This window comes from Aythya marila, assembly GCF_965140915.1.
Source record: "Aythya marila genome assembly, chromosome: 9".
Lineage (NCBI taxonomy): Eukaryota > Metazoa > Chordata > Aves > Anseriformes > Anatidae > Aythya > Aythya marila.
In genome coordinates, this window is record NC_139050.1 from 3,590,424 (window position 1) to 3,606,148 (window position 15,725).

The 15,725-nt window shown below is 42.0% G+C and overlaps 1 protein-coding gene across 1 annotated transcript; it reads left to right on the forward strand.

Moving 5' to 3' along the window:
- Positions 1 to 7,049: 7,049 nt before the first annotated feature.
- LOC309881386 (thiamine transporter 2-like) lies at positions 7,050 to 13,000 on the forward strand (the record flags this gene model as incomplete). Its single annotated transcript, XM_082767264.1, has 5 exons — positions 7,050 to 7,199; positions 7,545 to 8,364; positions 9,818 to 10,010; positions 11,792 to 11,933; positions 12,821 to 13,000. The coding sequence occupies 5 exons, from the start codon at positions 7,050 to 7,052 to the stop codon at positions 12,998 to 13,000; spliced, it is 1,485 nt and encodes a 494-aa protein (XP_082623390.1).
- Positions 13,001 to 15,725: the final 2,725 nt, after the last annotated feature.

Here is a 15,725-nt window from a genome sequence, read left to right on the forward strand (position 1 = left end):
GAAACACTAATGGCTTCCAGCCATTGGAAGAGCTGAGACATACTGTGTGTGGGGCAGAGGAAAAAGAGCACGGTACACCCACCAACAGCCACCAAAGGTCAGCTTCAGACATACAGTAACCGCTATGTAAAATAAAGCCCCAGAGAATCCCACTGACAAAGTAGTTCTTGTCCTCCACTGATCTGGAAGGAAAGCATAAGGAAAACAAAAACAAAAACAAAAAACTCTTTGAGCCATAACTCACACTTCTGTAAGCCTTTCTACCCTACTGTAACATTCATTGAAGGTAAGAGGTAGTCTTTCTCCAGATTCCAGTAGGCTTTAGATCACACTAGTTTTGGATTTGGGTTCTCTGTTCTAAAGTGTTTCAAGATAGTATTTTTTTATTCGTATAACTGCAACAGAAATTAATGTTCTGTTAGGGCTGTTAGTGCCTTATAGAAAGGTAGTTAACATACATGTAAGGGTTTTGTTTGTTTGTTTGTTTGTTTGTTTGTTTTCTCAAGCCTGGAAGTTTTATCATCTATTAAACTTGCTTTTATTGTTCAAAAGTAGTTTTGAACCATAAAAACTAAGGCTGAAAGTGTTAAAATTGAACTTTCCAACATTTTCAAGCCTATAAATCAGAAGAGGAAGATACCTCAAATTTCACATAGAGCATCAGTCTGAACAATTGGTTTTGCAGCAGAACAGTCTCAGCAGATATCTTCACAAGCTAGAACATTTTTCAGCTCTGTTCTGTGGCTCCTCTGGACTGGACTGCTTTTCACCCCCCAGCTGAGAGCTGCAACAGACCAGAACATTTTGTGCCAGAGAGAAAGCTCCTGTGCTGAGTAAACAAAGTAAAAGGGGGATATTGACCAACTAACAAACCCAGTCCTCAGACAACATGAGATGCTGTTACCAGGAAACCTCAAGGTCTGACAGGCTTTCTCAAGAGATGGGGAGCAAACCAGAGAGCCACAGTGCAGGTCACCGCAATGTAAACAAGCGTGCCATACACCTGTAAGGTCTCGGCAGTGATCCCACGATGATACCCACTGTTATTTGGGTGCTACTTTCCCAGCCTCTCATATATAGGGACCAGACACCGGCATTTAATTCAACAATGAAAACACAACAACAATAACAAAAAAAGAAAATATAACCAGTGACTTATTTTCCAGAAAGCTGAACATATTAAAGTTAACTTTCGCTGGCCAATAACAATAAATTAATAGGATAGAGCCTCCTGACCCAGCACACTCATAAAAGGGAATTAAAGCATGGCTCTGTAAGCAAAGGTCAACCAACTCATCACAAAAGCTCTACATGCTCCAGGCTACATTGGTAGCACATTCTAGCAAGAGCTTCAGGCCTTCGTTATGCAAACATCTCGGTGTGCAACCACTAAAATGGTGCCTGTGAGAAGGAAAATGAACCTCCCAGTGACCCAGAACAACGATGCTCTCCGTTCCAAATACTGCACCGCTACCACCAACCACTACCGCATGGTGTAAACGGACGTGCACTGTGGTGACATGTGAATATGAAGCGCTACTACTCCGGTGCCATCTTTAAGCATTTAGAACAGATAAAAAAGGAAGGGCATTAGCCTCTTAAGTAGCAGTGTGGTGAAAAATAATGTCACATCATTCCTTTTAGTAAGGAATTGCTCTACATTTAGACCAAAAGTACCTGGAATGTTGGCTTGTTTGAACATATTTTCTGACTTACTCCTTGGGGCAAGTACTTTCTAGCTAAATAAAAGTGTCACTCAGTACTTTCTAGCTGAATATTCTAAACTGGACTTTGCATAAGCATTTAAATGTCTCAGATGAAAAGCATTTCAAGACCAGCATGTGACCACCCTCCCCATAGCAAGATGCTTCAACAGCTCAGCTGAGAGGTGAATCATGGAAACGCTCACCTGTGCACAGTGGGGCTCATACCCAGACTGTGAACAGCAGCCCCAAACAGGTACTGAGCATACAAGAACAGATGATCTGTGCGTTAATAAATCAAAAAGTGAACTTGCCCTGTAGATACTCCTGGGTCTGAGGAAACCAACAAAGACACAGTTTAATCTTCATAACTGACACCGTGGCCTTTCTGTGCATGGATGCTATTTGACCACCATGGATGCTATTTTCTTTTTTGAGAAAAAATTCTAGTATTGGCCACACTAAACTTTCTTTGCTATCACTCTTTAAAGGCAGCTCAATACACGTTCTCCAAAAGGTATAAGCCTTCAGTTTGATTTGCAAAATATGTCCTTCTGTGCTACGCAGGTGTCAAGAAATAGGTGTGATTTGGGAGCTGGAAGTTTGTGCCTAAGCCAGCATTCAACCAGGTCTGAGAGACAGTCCTGGAAGCCCCACCTTGAGAGATGTACCTCTCTCAGCTGAGGTGAAGCTCTCAATGCAGCCCTGTGAAGCACCAGAGATAGCAGTGCCAAGATCAAGCCCATAGAACAGGTGAAAGCCCTGGAGAGAGAGTTTTGCAGCCTTGTTCGCTTACTGCCTTCTCTTCCTAGCATTTTCCCATCTCCTTGATGCATTACAGCTCACATTATATAAACTCTAAGATATGCTGCTGCTACAAAACTCACTTTTTCTCTAGGCCTTCACGTCTTCCCTTTCCCAAGGAAAGGTAATTTGGATGCCAGCTATAAGCATATCCCCCAGCCTACCCGCCTAAGCAGAACACTCGCTTCCAACCAGACTATGTTCAAACTCAGCATAAAGAGCACAGTCCCCTTCAAACCCAGGGATCAAGCTCTGCAGCAGGCAGCTTATAACACAGGGCATAACCTGATCAAATACTTACACAGGGCCATTGTATTTTAGCTATCTTCCATTTGGCATTCAGATATGAATCACTGAAGAAGGGTGACTTTTAGGTACAACAGACATGGACAATGGAGTGCTTAAAAAAAAAAAAAAAAAAAAGCTAATAGGGGACGAAAGAGAATCTGAAAGCAGAAAAAAAATTAACTGGAAGGCACTGAAATCATTCTCTCATGATTACACTACAGGAAAAACAGCTTTTTTGTTTGTTTGTTTCAAGAAATTTGAGTAAGATTCTTACCTCAGTTAAGTCAATACAAACCCTGAGTAACACTATGCACTTCAACAGTTTCTCTTCATTTTAGTGAGAGTCCCTGAGAACAAAATCAAATGCAGGTATACAGTCTCAAATGAGCTGTCATTTCCTATTGCTATAGATTCAATTAACCATGCAGAGAATTAGAGCAAGATAGCTCTAGAATAAGTGCCAGAGAGCGTCTGATGGCTGGGAAAGTGCCAAAAGGAATTATCGCACCCTTTTCACACATTAGTTTCACATATGATCGCTAAAGCTCATCCACAGCACACAGCAGTGTCCCAAGAGGAATTAGATGGATTTATGGTTCATGAATTTATGGTTGATAAAGGCAGTGTGCAGGGATCACTTTGTTAACATCACTAATCCGAAAACTTTGAGTGTTGAGAAGGCAAATACGTTGCAAAAACATGGCCAGGCTGAAACCACAGCTAAAGGCATACTACTGACTTACAGGAAAATTCTTGTATTTTTCTTATTCATGCATATGTCTCCCATTCTGAAGTGATCAAGGTAGCTTAGCAGTAACTTTTCTATTGTACTGGGCACATTCCTAAGAAATTATGATATCCCTCATTCCAGACTTACATGTTGGAAGCAGCAGGGTGGGGATGAGATCTGAGATCCCAGGTACATACTTTCCATGCATATCTGTGCATTCCAAATTGCACTCTTCACTGTTTCATACCCCCACAGGAACTTCCACAGATGACTATAGGATCATCTCCATCATCAGTAGGGCTGAGAGACTTTTCCCTAAGCAAAAGATTTGAGAAGTCTGATAATAACCAAGAGCAAAACAGAGGCAGAGCATTTTACTTTTTAAAGCTGACAAAATGTCACAAATCAAGGTATTTAGTGAGAAAACATTTAAGCCTTACAACACTGGCATTTGCTCTCCCTTATTTATGCCATTACTCAGACATAGGGTACTGTTCCATCCTTAATATGGAGCAGTTTCCCAAGCCACGCACCCTGCCAAATAGATCCAAAGATATTTGGAACAGGATTAGCCCTATTGCTTTTGTGCCAGTCAAGCATCAAATCATGGAGTCAGTCTTGATTTACTGCTGCCTTTGGGCAAGAACAGGCCAGGATTGTCTGGCTGTTCCTTTAAGGGTGCTGAAAGTGAGCCAGCTGGAAATGCTTTCAAAGGTGTCATTAGAACAAGTTGAAATACCAGAAGAACAGGAAAAGCACAAAAAATAAATACAGTCCAGTAGCTGCAACACAGAGAGGACAGCCAGAAGAGACTGGAGATACTAAAAGAGGACATTACCCATGGAAGCGGGAAAGGAGGAGCTCAAGCAGACAAGGTATGGTTACATTCGAGCTTCAGAAATCCTGCAGCAACAGGGGAAAGAGGGAAGAGAGAAGAGAACAGTCCAGTGGGGAACTGGGGGGCTAAATGATGCTTGTGGGAGAAGAGTGGGTGGCTCTGGCACTAAGTAAGAATTGATGGAGCATGCAGTGAAAACAAGAAACAGATTTTTCCACAGAGGGACAACAAGGCATCCCACCATCTCACCAAAAGAGAAGAAAAACCTAGTTATAAAAGAAAAAAAATGATCCTAAGGGGTGAATGAAGGGGAAAAATTTGGCTGCCTTCCACTTCAGCACCGAGGTACAGATTTCACTGTTTGTGGTTGTAAATGCAGAAAGTGACAATGACAACAGTGCCCAGCAGAGCTGAGCTAGGGCTGCAGCAGAACCCTTTGATACCGCAGTGCTGGGGTGCAAGGTGGGCACGTACCCCACTATGGTTAGGTTATTGCCCACCTCCTGGCTCCCCAAGGGCAGAGCAGGCTGCCCCTGCACAACCTCACACCCTCAGCCCACTGCACCTCTTGGCTCAGCTGCTCAAATCAGGTGGGAAGCTTCTCATCTAAAATATCTGCCAGTCTAGCACAGGTGCCTCCACTAGTAAATCTCCAGAACAGAGCTGTGTGTCTAACCCCAAGTAGTGCATGTGTTGGGAATGGAGAGATGCACTTACCAGGGTGCACCTGAAGTTTTTTTGTACACAGTTTGAAACAGATCACTGCAGCTGATGGCACAACCCTGCCACCAAGGGCCAGTGCCGGGGTGTAGCACCCAGTGCTTTCAGAGTCCCTGGGCATGCAGTAGCCTCCAGCCTCCCTAGAAGTCTGTCCATGTCCCACTTGCATCCCAAGACATGGGATATTTTGAAAGGGTCCCTGAAACCTGCCACTTTCACTCCACAGAGCCTGCCCGCTGTAGACTGAGCACAGCAAGACCTAAAAGAGTCAGGAGCAGTAACCTGAGAATCTCATCTGGCAAGGGGCAAATGCAACCTGGTTAAATTACAGAGCTAGTATGGACCTCTGATGGATATTAAAGTGCTAGAGATGCACTTCACCCACCCTCTTCTTAGCACCTGTCTCAGAGCCTTTCAGTATCACCTTAAGAGTTCATACAGCATTAGGGTGCTATACGGCATTAATGATTATCCTATGAAAGGATAGCGAGAGGATGTTTTGGTGACTAAGCAAGAAGGATCCTAGGCAGGGCCAAAACTAGTCCTTGTCAACTCCTAATGTGCAGCAGAAACTATTGCAACAACAGGGAATGAAGGAGGGGCAGAAATGCCTTTCCTTGAGTGCTCTGAATGTGTCCCAGTCACATTTTTCCTTTGCTGAGGTCATCTTGCCCTCTAGTGGTTCAAGCCGCAGAGTTGACATACAGCTAGATTAATTTCTGCTGTAAATCCTGTAATGGCAGTAGTTTCAGAAATTATAGCTTAAAACGAAATAATTCAAGTTCCCTTTGATCTGAACCTTTTCTTTGCGTATCATTAGCAAAATGCATTCATGGTATGAACTTCTAAAAGGTGCAGAAAAACTGCTACATTATACTTCATATATCACATCCCAGGTAACTTTGCACCCTAACAAGAGGAGCCTCCACCCAACCTACAGGGAGTGATGCAGTCAACAGCTACATGAATGTTTATTTTGGGGTAGATCTTAACTCATCTTTTAAAAAGTTGAGGAAAAACACTGCCTCCAAAAGTACTATTTTAAAATTAGAACAATATTTTGCCTGAAAAGAGTTCCCAGGAAGTAGGTGGACATCTGCAGAGTAACAGCAACACCAGCTGGCAACAGGAACAGTCCAGAGGGCTCCAGAAGATAAACCCTGCAAGTTTAGATTCCTGATATTGCCTACACCTACATGACTATGGAGTATAGCCTACACTGTTTCCTCTGCATGCCCCCGTCATACCCATTTTGATGTCTCTTGGGCTCTCTCCAGAAGAGTTGCACCAAGATTTAATTTTTCATAAGTCTCAGCTAGAGAAAAGAGCCCAAATATCTGCTTCATTTCATTTTAATGTGAACTACTACTTTTAGTAACCACAAATGTTTTTTTATAGACTGAATATAGAAGGCCTACATCCAAACTGGACTTCTGATGAATCTGAAGCAATAAATTCCAGCTGAGAATCTGGCTTGACATGCTTTCTGTTTTTATTAGTGACTCTCATTTGCTAGGCTCTGGCTCTCCATAACAGAAAAGCCACACACATCTAGGAGGCCATGGAGGAAAAACAGTGATTGTGAAGTTAATTGTGCTTGTTAATCAACATGGTGCTTGGGGGGGCGGCATCTCAGTGCTCTGCAATCTCCAGGGAAAAAAAGCCTTCCTAGATGAAGGAAGGCTTCCCCAGTGGCTACCTTGGCCAGCACAGAATGAATGATGGCATAATTTGTCTCTCACTCAAAGATCTTCCAAGTCATTCTTTATTTCCTATCTACAAGGAGATGTATGTACAGAAAGCTTTCCACTTAAAGTGAAGAAAAATGCTTTCCCATTGCCAACCTCTAAAGAACACTCCTTGACATTAGAAACCACAAAACAGAACTTAAAATTACAAAATATCTTTGTGCTTGCATGGGTAGTGTTATCTAACAGACTTCCTCCCCAGCTTTGCTGCACGAATCATGGGCTGCTGGAAGCAAGAAGGAAGCAACACTTGGACTTTCCCCACCCTGGTCCTCTGCCTCTATGGATTCTTCAACATGATGAAGCCATCAGAACCTTTTCTAACCCCTTATCTAACAGGACCAGATAAAAATTTGACAATAGATGAGGTATGGCTTTATTCTACATTTTCTTTTAAGTGGAGCACCAAAAATCAAAAGTAAAATTGTAAACAAAGCCTTTAAAGAAAAACAATGGTGGGAAAAAAAAAAAAAAGCAAAACTGTAACCAGCTTGGGAAGGTTACAATTTGCTGCAGGTAGCATAAGTAAAAGACTCAAAATATATAACAGGTTTTCTAAAATTTAAAATTCAGTAGCATGTTCAACACACTCATCGTGCTTCAGACCAGCATGGTTGTGGATATTATGAATTCTTCTTCCCTTCTGTAAAACCATTTAAAATAAATCAGCTTATTTCCCCAAAGAGGAATTACATACATTTCTTCTCTTGTAGGTTACCAACCAGGTTTTCCCCGTTTGGACATACTCCTACCTCGCACTCCTGCTCCCAGTCTTCCTGATCACAGACTACGTGCGCTACAAGCCCGTCCTCCTCCTCCAGGGCATCAGCTACATCGTCACCTGGCTCTTGCTGCTCTTCGCTCACGGCGTGGTGGCCATGCAGGTGATGGAATTCTTCTACGGGATGGTGACAGCCACCGAGGTTGCCTATTACGCCTACATCTACAGCGTCGTCAGCGCCGATCGCTATCAGCGAGTGACGAGCTATTGCAGGAGCATCACCCTTGTTGCGGCCACAGTTGCTGCAGTGCTGGGACAGCTGCTGGTTTCCTTGGCACACGTGTCCTACTTCCATCTCAACGCCATTACCCTCGCTTCTGTCTCCCTGGCATTCCTGTGCTCCTTTCTCCTGCCAATGCCTCAGAAGAGCATGTTCTTCCATAAAAAAGGTGTCTCTGAAACCCTCCCGCAACCACAAAAAGCTGTGGCTACACTCCCTTCCAGCGGGCCGTCGAGCTGCCAACAACAGGACGAGGACTGCGCAGCTGCTGACACGGGACCAGCACCACAGCAGCAGGCTGAACAGCCCAAGCCCCAAAACCACATGCTCAGAGTACTGGTGCAGCTGAGCAGGGACTTGAGGGATTGCTACAGCTCTAGGAAGCTGCTTTACTGGTCCCTGTGGTGGGCTTTGGCTACGGCAGGCTTCAATCAGATTGTGAATTACATCCAAGTGCTGTGGGATTTCAGAGCCCCCTCCCACAGCTCTGCAGTGTACAATGGAGCTGTTGAAGCAATAGCAACTTTCCTGAGTAAGTTCATGTCTAAGCATCAATCACAAAGGTAGTCTCTGAAGTTTTACTTTAGCACATTTTTGCAGTTCCTTTCCATTGTAGATACCCCAAGGAAACAGTACATGCGTTGTGCATTCAAGATCCAGTTTTTTGATGTACAAAACAGTTCAAACATGAGCTATATTTCTATATGACTGGGGCACCAACCTTTATCCTGCCAGCACACACAAGCGTACACATCACACAGACCTTCCATCCAGCTGCTTGATCCATTCGGAGGCACTCATGTTTCTTTTGCAAGGTTTTGCTTTTTTTTTTTTTTTTATCTTGTCTCCCATCCCACCAGCAAGCATCACAACAGTTCCCATAGCAATAGTAGCAGCTTACAAAGATGAGTTTTTCCATAAATATTTTATACAAGAACTTAAACATCTCATTAAGATCTTTCTCTGTTAAAATGCTCTTGCACAGCAGGAAGCAAAGAATTTCAGCAATTCCAAGATATGGGGATTTACAGGAAAAAATGCTTACTGAATTCATGATGTTACTGATGTTAACCGTACTCTTTTGCAGTGGGAGCAGATGCCTGCTTCATATAAGCAAAGATATCCAAAGGCAAATCAAGAGTACCACCCTTACTTGGCAGTGTTCCACACTCTCATTGTGCTGCTGTGGAGGACTTGCACAAGACATTGGGGCGTGATCCACCAGGGAAAATAAGTATGTCTATGTTGCATCTGGCCATTCAAGTTACCATTCCTGTCATTAAGGAGAAACATATACTTCTAAGTATTTGTTAAAAGTTACTCTGGTCTGGAGGTAGACAGCTAATACAGACCAAGTGACTCATGCATTAGAAGGAACTCCTATAGTGCCTATTCCACGATGAATTCCTCTTTCTCCTGGAATCACCTAGTTCTCACTGTAGAGGCTTTAAAATTGTACAAGACACATAAATGGATACTCTGACAGCTTACTTTCAAAACAGATGTCTTTATAGCAGACCCACCAAAAGAAAATACTGCTTATCCTTTCATTTTCTTGAGTACATTCACAGAAGTTATCTCCCTCCCCCCCCCCCCTTTTTTTTTTTTTGGCAGCTTAGTCCCTTTACGAGCTGCACAGAGCTAATCTATTAACCAAAAAGGTAACTGGCTTACTATACAACCAAGCTAGTAAGCAATAAAAGCTGGAAAGATTTGGAAGAATTGTTCCTTTTGAGCTTGCTGGGTACTACACAGATAACAATGAATCTTTCCACAAGACGGTTTATCCAAAAAGTGGAGTAAAATACTATGAAAAGAATTGCAGATAATTTATGCTTTTGTCTAAAAATGACTAGTCATCTGCACAGTTTCTGAACTAGTCTTCTTCATTATTCAGCGTTGCCTTTTGGTATGTGCGGGTGGCACTTGGTGATGCAGGCTACAAAACAGATGCAACATTTACTTTTTTTTTCCTCCCTCTCTAGGCTCGGTAACGTCTTTCATGGTGGCATATGTGAAAGTGAACTGGGACCATTTTGGAGAACTGGCATTAGGGATATTCTCCACAATAGATGCTGGTTCTCTCTTCCTCATGCACTTTACTACCAACATCTGGTCATGTTATGCTGGCTACCTCATTTTCAAGGCAAGCTATATGCTCCTTATAACAATAGCAACGTAAGTATAAACCCTTACAGTGCTACCATTATGTGTGTAATATTAACCCTACGTTAAGCATACATTGGGCATTCCTCTTTTTACTCAAGACATAGCTGATCTAAAAGTAGACATAACTGTTTAGGTAAAGATAAGGACACTTAAATGCCCACTTATGTTGTTTTCATCCTTCTAAACAGCCGTAAGTTATCAAAAGAACACTGAACAATTGCCTATGCAGAAGCTAAACTTATAAAGTATCCTTATTATTACAGGCAATGGTAACAGCAAAACATAAGTTACTTTCCTTGTGCAAAACCACTGGCATAGGAGATGTGGGGACAACACAACCATCTTTAAAAAGCAGATCAAGAACCATCTTTTAATATCCCCTTATGTCTTGACCACCTTGATGATAGTTTTCAAGCTATGAGCTATGTGAAAGCAGGAAAAGATTTGCCATGAGCATTCCCCAGCACAACTTTATACATGCATCTTTAATGACATTATGGTGTAGACAAAATATAATAGCATAGCACATTTAAATGCAGATGACCTCAAATGAGATCAAGCTATTTCGTTGTCAGATATAGAAAAAATATAAACAACACATTTTCCCACTTATTGGGAAAATGTTCCCAATATATTTATCCCCATATTCCCACTTATTATTTATCCACTTATTTCCCACTTCTGACCTATATATAGGTCAGAATGCCTTCAGACTAGCTCAAAGTTTTACTATACTATTTCATTAAAAAAAACACTAGATGCATTTTTGTGTCAAAAACAAGATTACTCAGATAATTTAAAAACTGCTATAACTGCAGTTCATGACAAGATGGTACCATCTTGAATGAAGTCAGTTGAATCCAGTTTATAATTTGGTGGATTTTCAGTGCATTATAGTGGATAATACCTGAACTACTTCAATATATTCAATAGAAAAAGAATAAAAGTTTGCACAAATGAGCCCTGTTGAAAGTCAGTGCAAAGCATACTGAAGGAAGAGCAGATAGATTTGTTCAAATAGAAACTTGGGAGGTAAATATCGCTAAGATAGATGTTCCAATTATTGTCAAAAAAGATATTGCAAGGACAAAAAATTTGTGCGCCCTTGATAAGAATAAACCACATTCTACCTCCACTCTTAAGCCACAAAGCAAGAAGTGATTCACTTCATAAAAATTTTGATTAGAACATACCCATGGTGACCACTGAAGTCCAACCTCCCAGCCAGGGCAGAACTCCTGCCAATGCCAGATCAGGTGACGGTTTTGCCCATCCAAACCTTCAAAGCCTATAGCCATGGGAACTTTACAACCTGTCTGGGAAACTTAACCCAGTGCTCTATTTCCCTATGAGGTATTCCCTCCCCTCCACCCCTTATGTCCAACTTGAACTCTTCAAGACAGTTATGGCATTGCTATAGTCTGGCACAAGACCACCAAGTGAAGAAGTGTTCGAGCACTCAGAAAAAGCCCTATTGATATTGCTAAGCTTTCTGAGGCCCAAGAGGGGAACCACAGGCCATCTGCCTGGGACCAGCACAGTCTGAAGGTAGAAAAGGAAGATCCAATCTTCTGATCACCTGATGTGGTTTGGAAAAGCAACACAGACAAGTACAAAGTCACTGAAATGCACTCCAGTAGTCAGGACCCTGCTGGGAGCAATCAAACAGATGAAGCACCATTTAGCCCACCCTTCGGGTATCACCTCTATCATGCATTTCTCTATCAACCACATGGAGAGCGACAGCTTCCCACCCACTGTGAAGTACCTGACAGCCAGTCTCACCTTAGGTTCCAGATCGCCGTAAACCTGAGCATGGAGCGCTACGCTTTGATGTTTGGATTGAACAACTTCATCGCACTGGTGATTCAGACAATCCTTACAGTAGTCGTAGTGGATTCAAGAGGCCTGGGACTGAACATAGTGACTCAGGTACGTACTGTTAATTTGCTTCCATTTCACTGATTAGCTGATTCATTTTCAAAAGTTTACCAAAAAAAATCACTTCTAATTGCAGCCCAGGAACAAACCTGGTCTGTATCTCAAGGTGAGTAATAAAGTCTTTCCACCCATGGTTTGGTCATATAAGGTAGCGTGGGATATCCTATCTCACATCAGTGCCAGTAGCTTCAGTCAAGGCAATTCCACTCACATTGAAGTCAATTGAAATTTACTGACTTCTGCAATTTCTCAGACGGTGTCTGAGAAGCTGGGACAACTTCCTACTCCTATGGATGTGAAGAAAACTAAACCTATTCAGATATTCTGCATGGAGACAACAAAAGATATTTTGAAAGATTTAACCTTTAATCTTTAAGATTAAGAACATAAACATGTACAGACATCATAAATAGGCTTGCCACCGTTGTCAGAAAGACTGATACAAATTAATGTTGTATTTACTGAAGCCAGTGTGGTGACACCAGTGAAATGTGCAAGTAAGAGCAAAAAAAGGACTAACTCAATCTTCGCTTGCATTATTCATGACTATGTGAGTAATGGGCATGCTGGTAGTGAAACTACTTCTACATTTTGCAATAGAAAAAAATCTTGTTCCCATCTCTTCCTCCTCTGATGGTTATTAGGAAGCACAGGGAATAGAAACAACATGGCAGTTCTTCGTACCTCAGAGACCTGCTGGTTGCTGGAAAAGCTAAGATTTTGCTTAAACACAAAGCAAGAACTTTAACAGAGAAATTGTGCTAGGATATAAGTAAACAAAATAGTGTCTGTCTCCAGGAGAAACAGTGTTTCCCTACCATGTGTTTTTCATCACTTTTTTTTTTTTTTTTTGCCTTTTTCTCCCACCTCATCTCCAGTTTTTAATTTATGGCAGCTACTTCGCAGTCATAGCTGGGATTTTCTTGATCAGAAGCATTTGCATGCTTCTTTCAAGCAAATGCAGAAGGAAAATAGCAAGATCATGGAAAGAGCCTCTGAACCTTGCCGAACACGAACCAAAAGAGCAGACTGTGACTGGCTATACGACCCAGCTGTAGGAGTCAAGCAAAGGCTCACGTGGCCTGGCTCTCATGGGAGAAGAGCTCCTACTGCAGCATACAGAGAACAGCAATGCAAGAGGAACATACAACACAGCCCTGAAAAGCTATGCTGAATCATTACAGCACTTCCTTACAACATATGCCAGCTAAGAATGATCATCAGAATGGCACCGAGCCAAGAATAAAGGATAAGTTGCTTTAGATTTTTCCTTATTTGCCTTTAAACAGCTTAACAGCAATACTTTATAATCAAAAAAGCACAGCAACCACCTTGGCATCCCACTGCGCACAAAAAAGATCCAAGTTCATTGCCTTGCTTGGTCTTGCTCTTGCAACCAGTGTCGCCAAGCTGCTTCCACACACACTTGCTCATACACGCGGGCCACAGGGCTACTGCCCACCTTGTGCGAACCTTGCTCTGAACACAGGAAGAAGGTATTGCATTTGCATCGTGATGTTCCTTCCTGCCTAAATACAGGTGATTCAGAGGATGAAAGCCCACCTCAGAAGCACATCTTTTGCACACAACAGTGCAAAGGCAGGGCTTGCACAACCTGTCTGAGAAGAAGGTTCAACCACTGCTAGGCCACAGTTGCTGTTTGGCCCATGTTTGAAAATTGCAACCTAAACACTGCACTGAACCCATAGCAATCTCAGCCCAGAAGGGTAAACATTTCAGAGTCAAAACAAAAATGAACCTTCCCCACTCATTTCTTTGTGCTTCCAGTAAAATTAATATTTTAAGACTGTCTTCCTGTTTCAACAGGAAGAAGAGAAAAAACAAAAAGAGGTTGAGTAGTATGGACTAAATCCAAAAAAAGTATGTTGTTGAGGAATTTGAGCGACTCTGCATAGGAATCCAGATTAACAGGAAGATTTAAAACTGAAATGAGGAGAAAAAAAAAAAACAACTAGTGCCACACAATTTTGCTCAGCAGATGAGGAGGTTCACTGATCTTGGCCAAGGATTTGTCAGGGTCAGCATCTCAGAATTTAGCAAGAGACTTTATGCTAAACTAAATTAGTTGTAAGACTTAAAGGACAGTCAGTCCAGGAAGAGAAAAAATTATAAAAAAGCTTGCATAGTGAATGCATAGTTTAATATAAAAACATACCCATATGTTAAAGTTATTTCTGTACTGCAGCTTGCAATACCTACATATCACTAATAAAAATAGAAAATACTTTGCATTTGCAGAATAAATATGTTTCCTGTGGAGAAAAGTTATTATCTATACAAACATTTGTGCTTTTCATACAATCGTCATATACTGGAAGTAGGCAAACTATCTAGAGGCAAGACTAAGCAGGAGAGAATTTGCTTTAAGTCACAAGAATCAGTAGGACTTGCCCAAATGAACCCAGCTCGTTTTCTAGTCATTTTATCTAGTATTGTGCACTGCATCGACATTCTCAGTTGTAAACTGTCTTTAAGCACAACAGTTTAACCAATGCAGATGTAAAAGCAGGAGATGTACTTAGCCTCCACTAAGCACTACCTTGTATTACCACAGAACTACCTACATAACACTCCTGCCTGGGGGACAGAAGTCCAATAAAGCATGGACTACTTAGTATTACCTCATGAATAGAAAACCTCTTTTGAGGCTTTTACTTACAAACACAGATGCAAGTTCTGGACTGGCAGCTAACCAGAATTTGTGCTTAAATGAAAAAAAAACTTAGTATTTAAAATTGATAGAAAAAACAGTAAAAGTTCTGAACTGGTCAAATCTCACTGTCTTCTCTGTATTGCCACTGAAAAGCAAAAGAACCAAGCAGACAATATATTCAGTTTTCAGCTATAGAGAACCCTGTCTTCAGAAAAGTCTTTACACATGCATACGGTTTATATTTGGATACCTGTTCTCTCTCTACAAAAGATTATGGGGTTGGGAGTTTGGAGAAGCATTTGGGAGGGGAGGAGGGATAGGGAAGCTCTGAGGAGTGTCAGGAAGGACATGACGCAATGAAATTACAAACTACAGCAAAAGAAAGTAAAGCCTCATGTTACCTTGAGTTTTCAGCTGCAAATCAGTGTTAACCCAGTAATCAGATTTCATCCAAAATAGCAAGATGCACATCCACCTGTGCGTTCACACAATGCACACATTTTGGAGAGGCCATAGTCTGGGCCTGGCAGGCTATTTGATCTGCAGAAGGATACTGAAGAAATCCACCTCCTCTTGCATGCAGTTGTGTTTAGTATTAAGAGCTCATCTTTCCTCCCAGGGTGACCAAAAATTCCACGGAACTACAAAAACCTGAAGTGGAACACATTGCTCCCCATAGCTACAGCCCCATCTCAGTGCATCACTAACTACCTTTGAAACACCAGTGGTTTTGGAGACACGTCTTCACCATGATACCATCCAGCAAGCTGGGAAGGCCAGTTTTGGCCATGCCAGCAAGAAAACTGCATATTTCTATTCAAAGTCAGTAGACATCAACCAAGCACTGTGTGGGTAACCAGAGAAATGCCAGTCAGCAGCCACCTTGCAGTAGGCCAGTTGACTTAACCAGCAGCATTGTCTCCATGTTTTCATTTCTCAAAAACCACTTGTAAAGAGCGAGCATGAAACATGGAGACAGAACATGCCTCGCTTCCCTGAACACTTCTAGCACTACAGGCTAGAAGCAGAGTGAGAGGTTTCCATAACTGTAAAACAAAACCTCACAAAACTCCAAATAGCGTGTGGGGCCACTCCTGCCAGGGCCACGG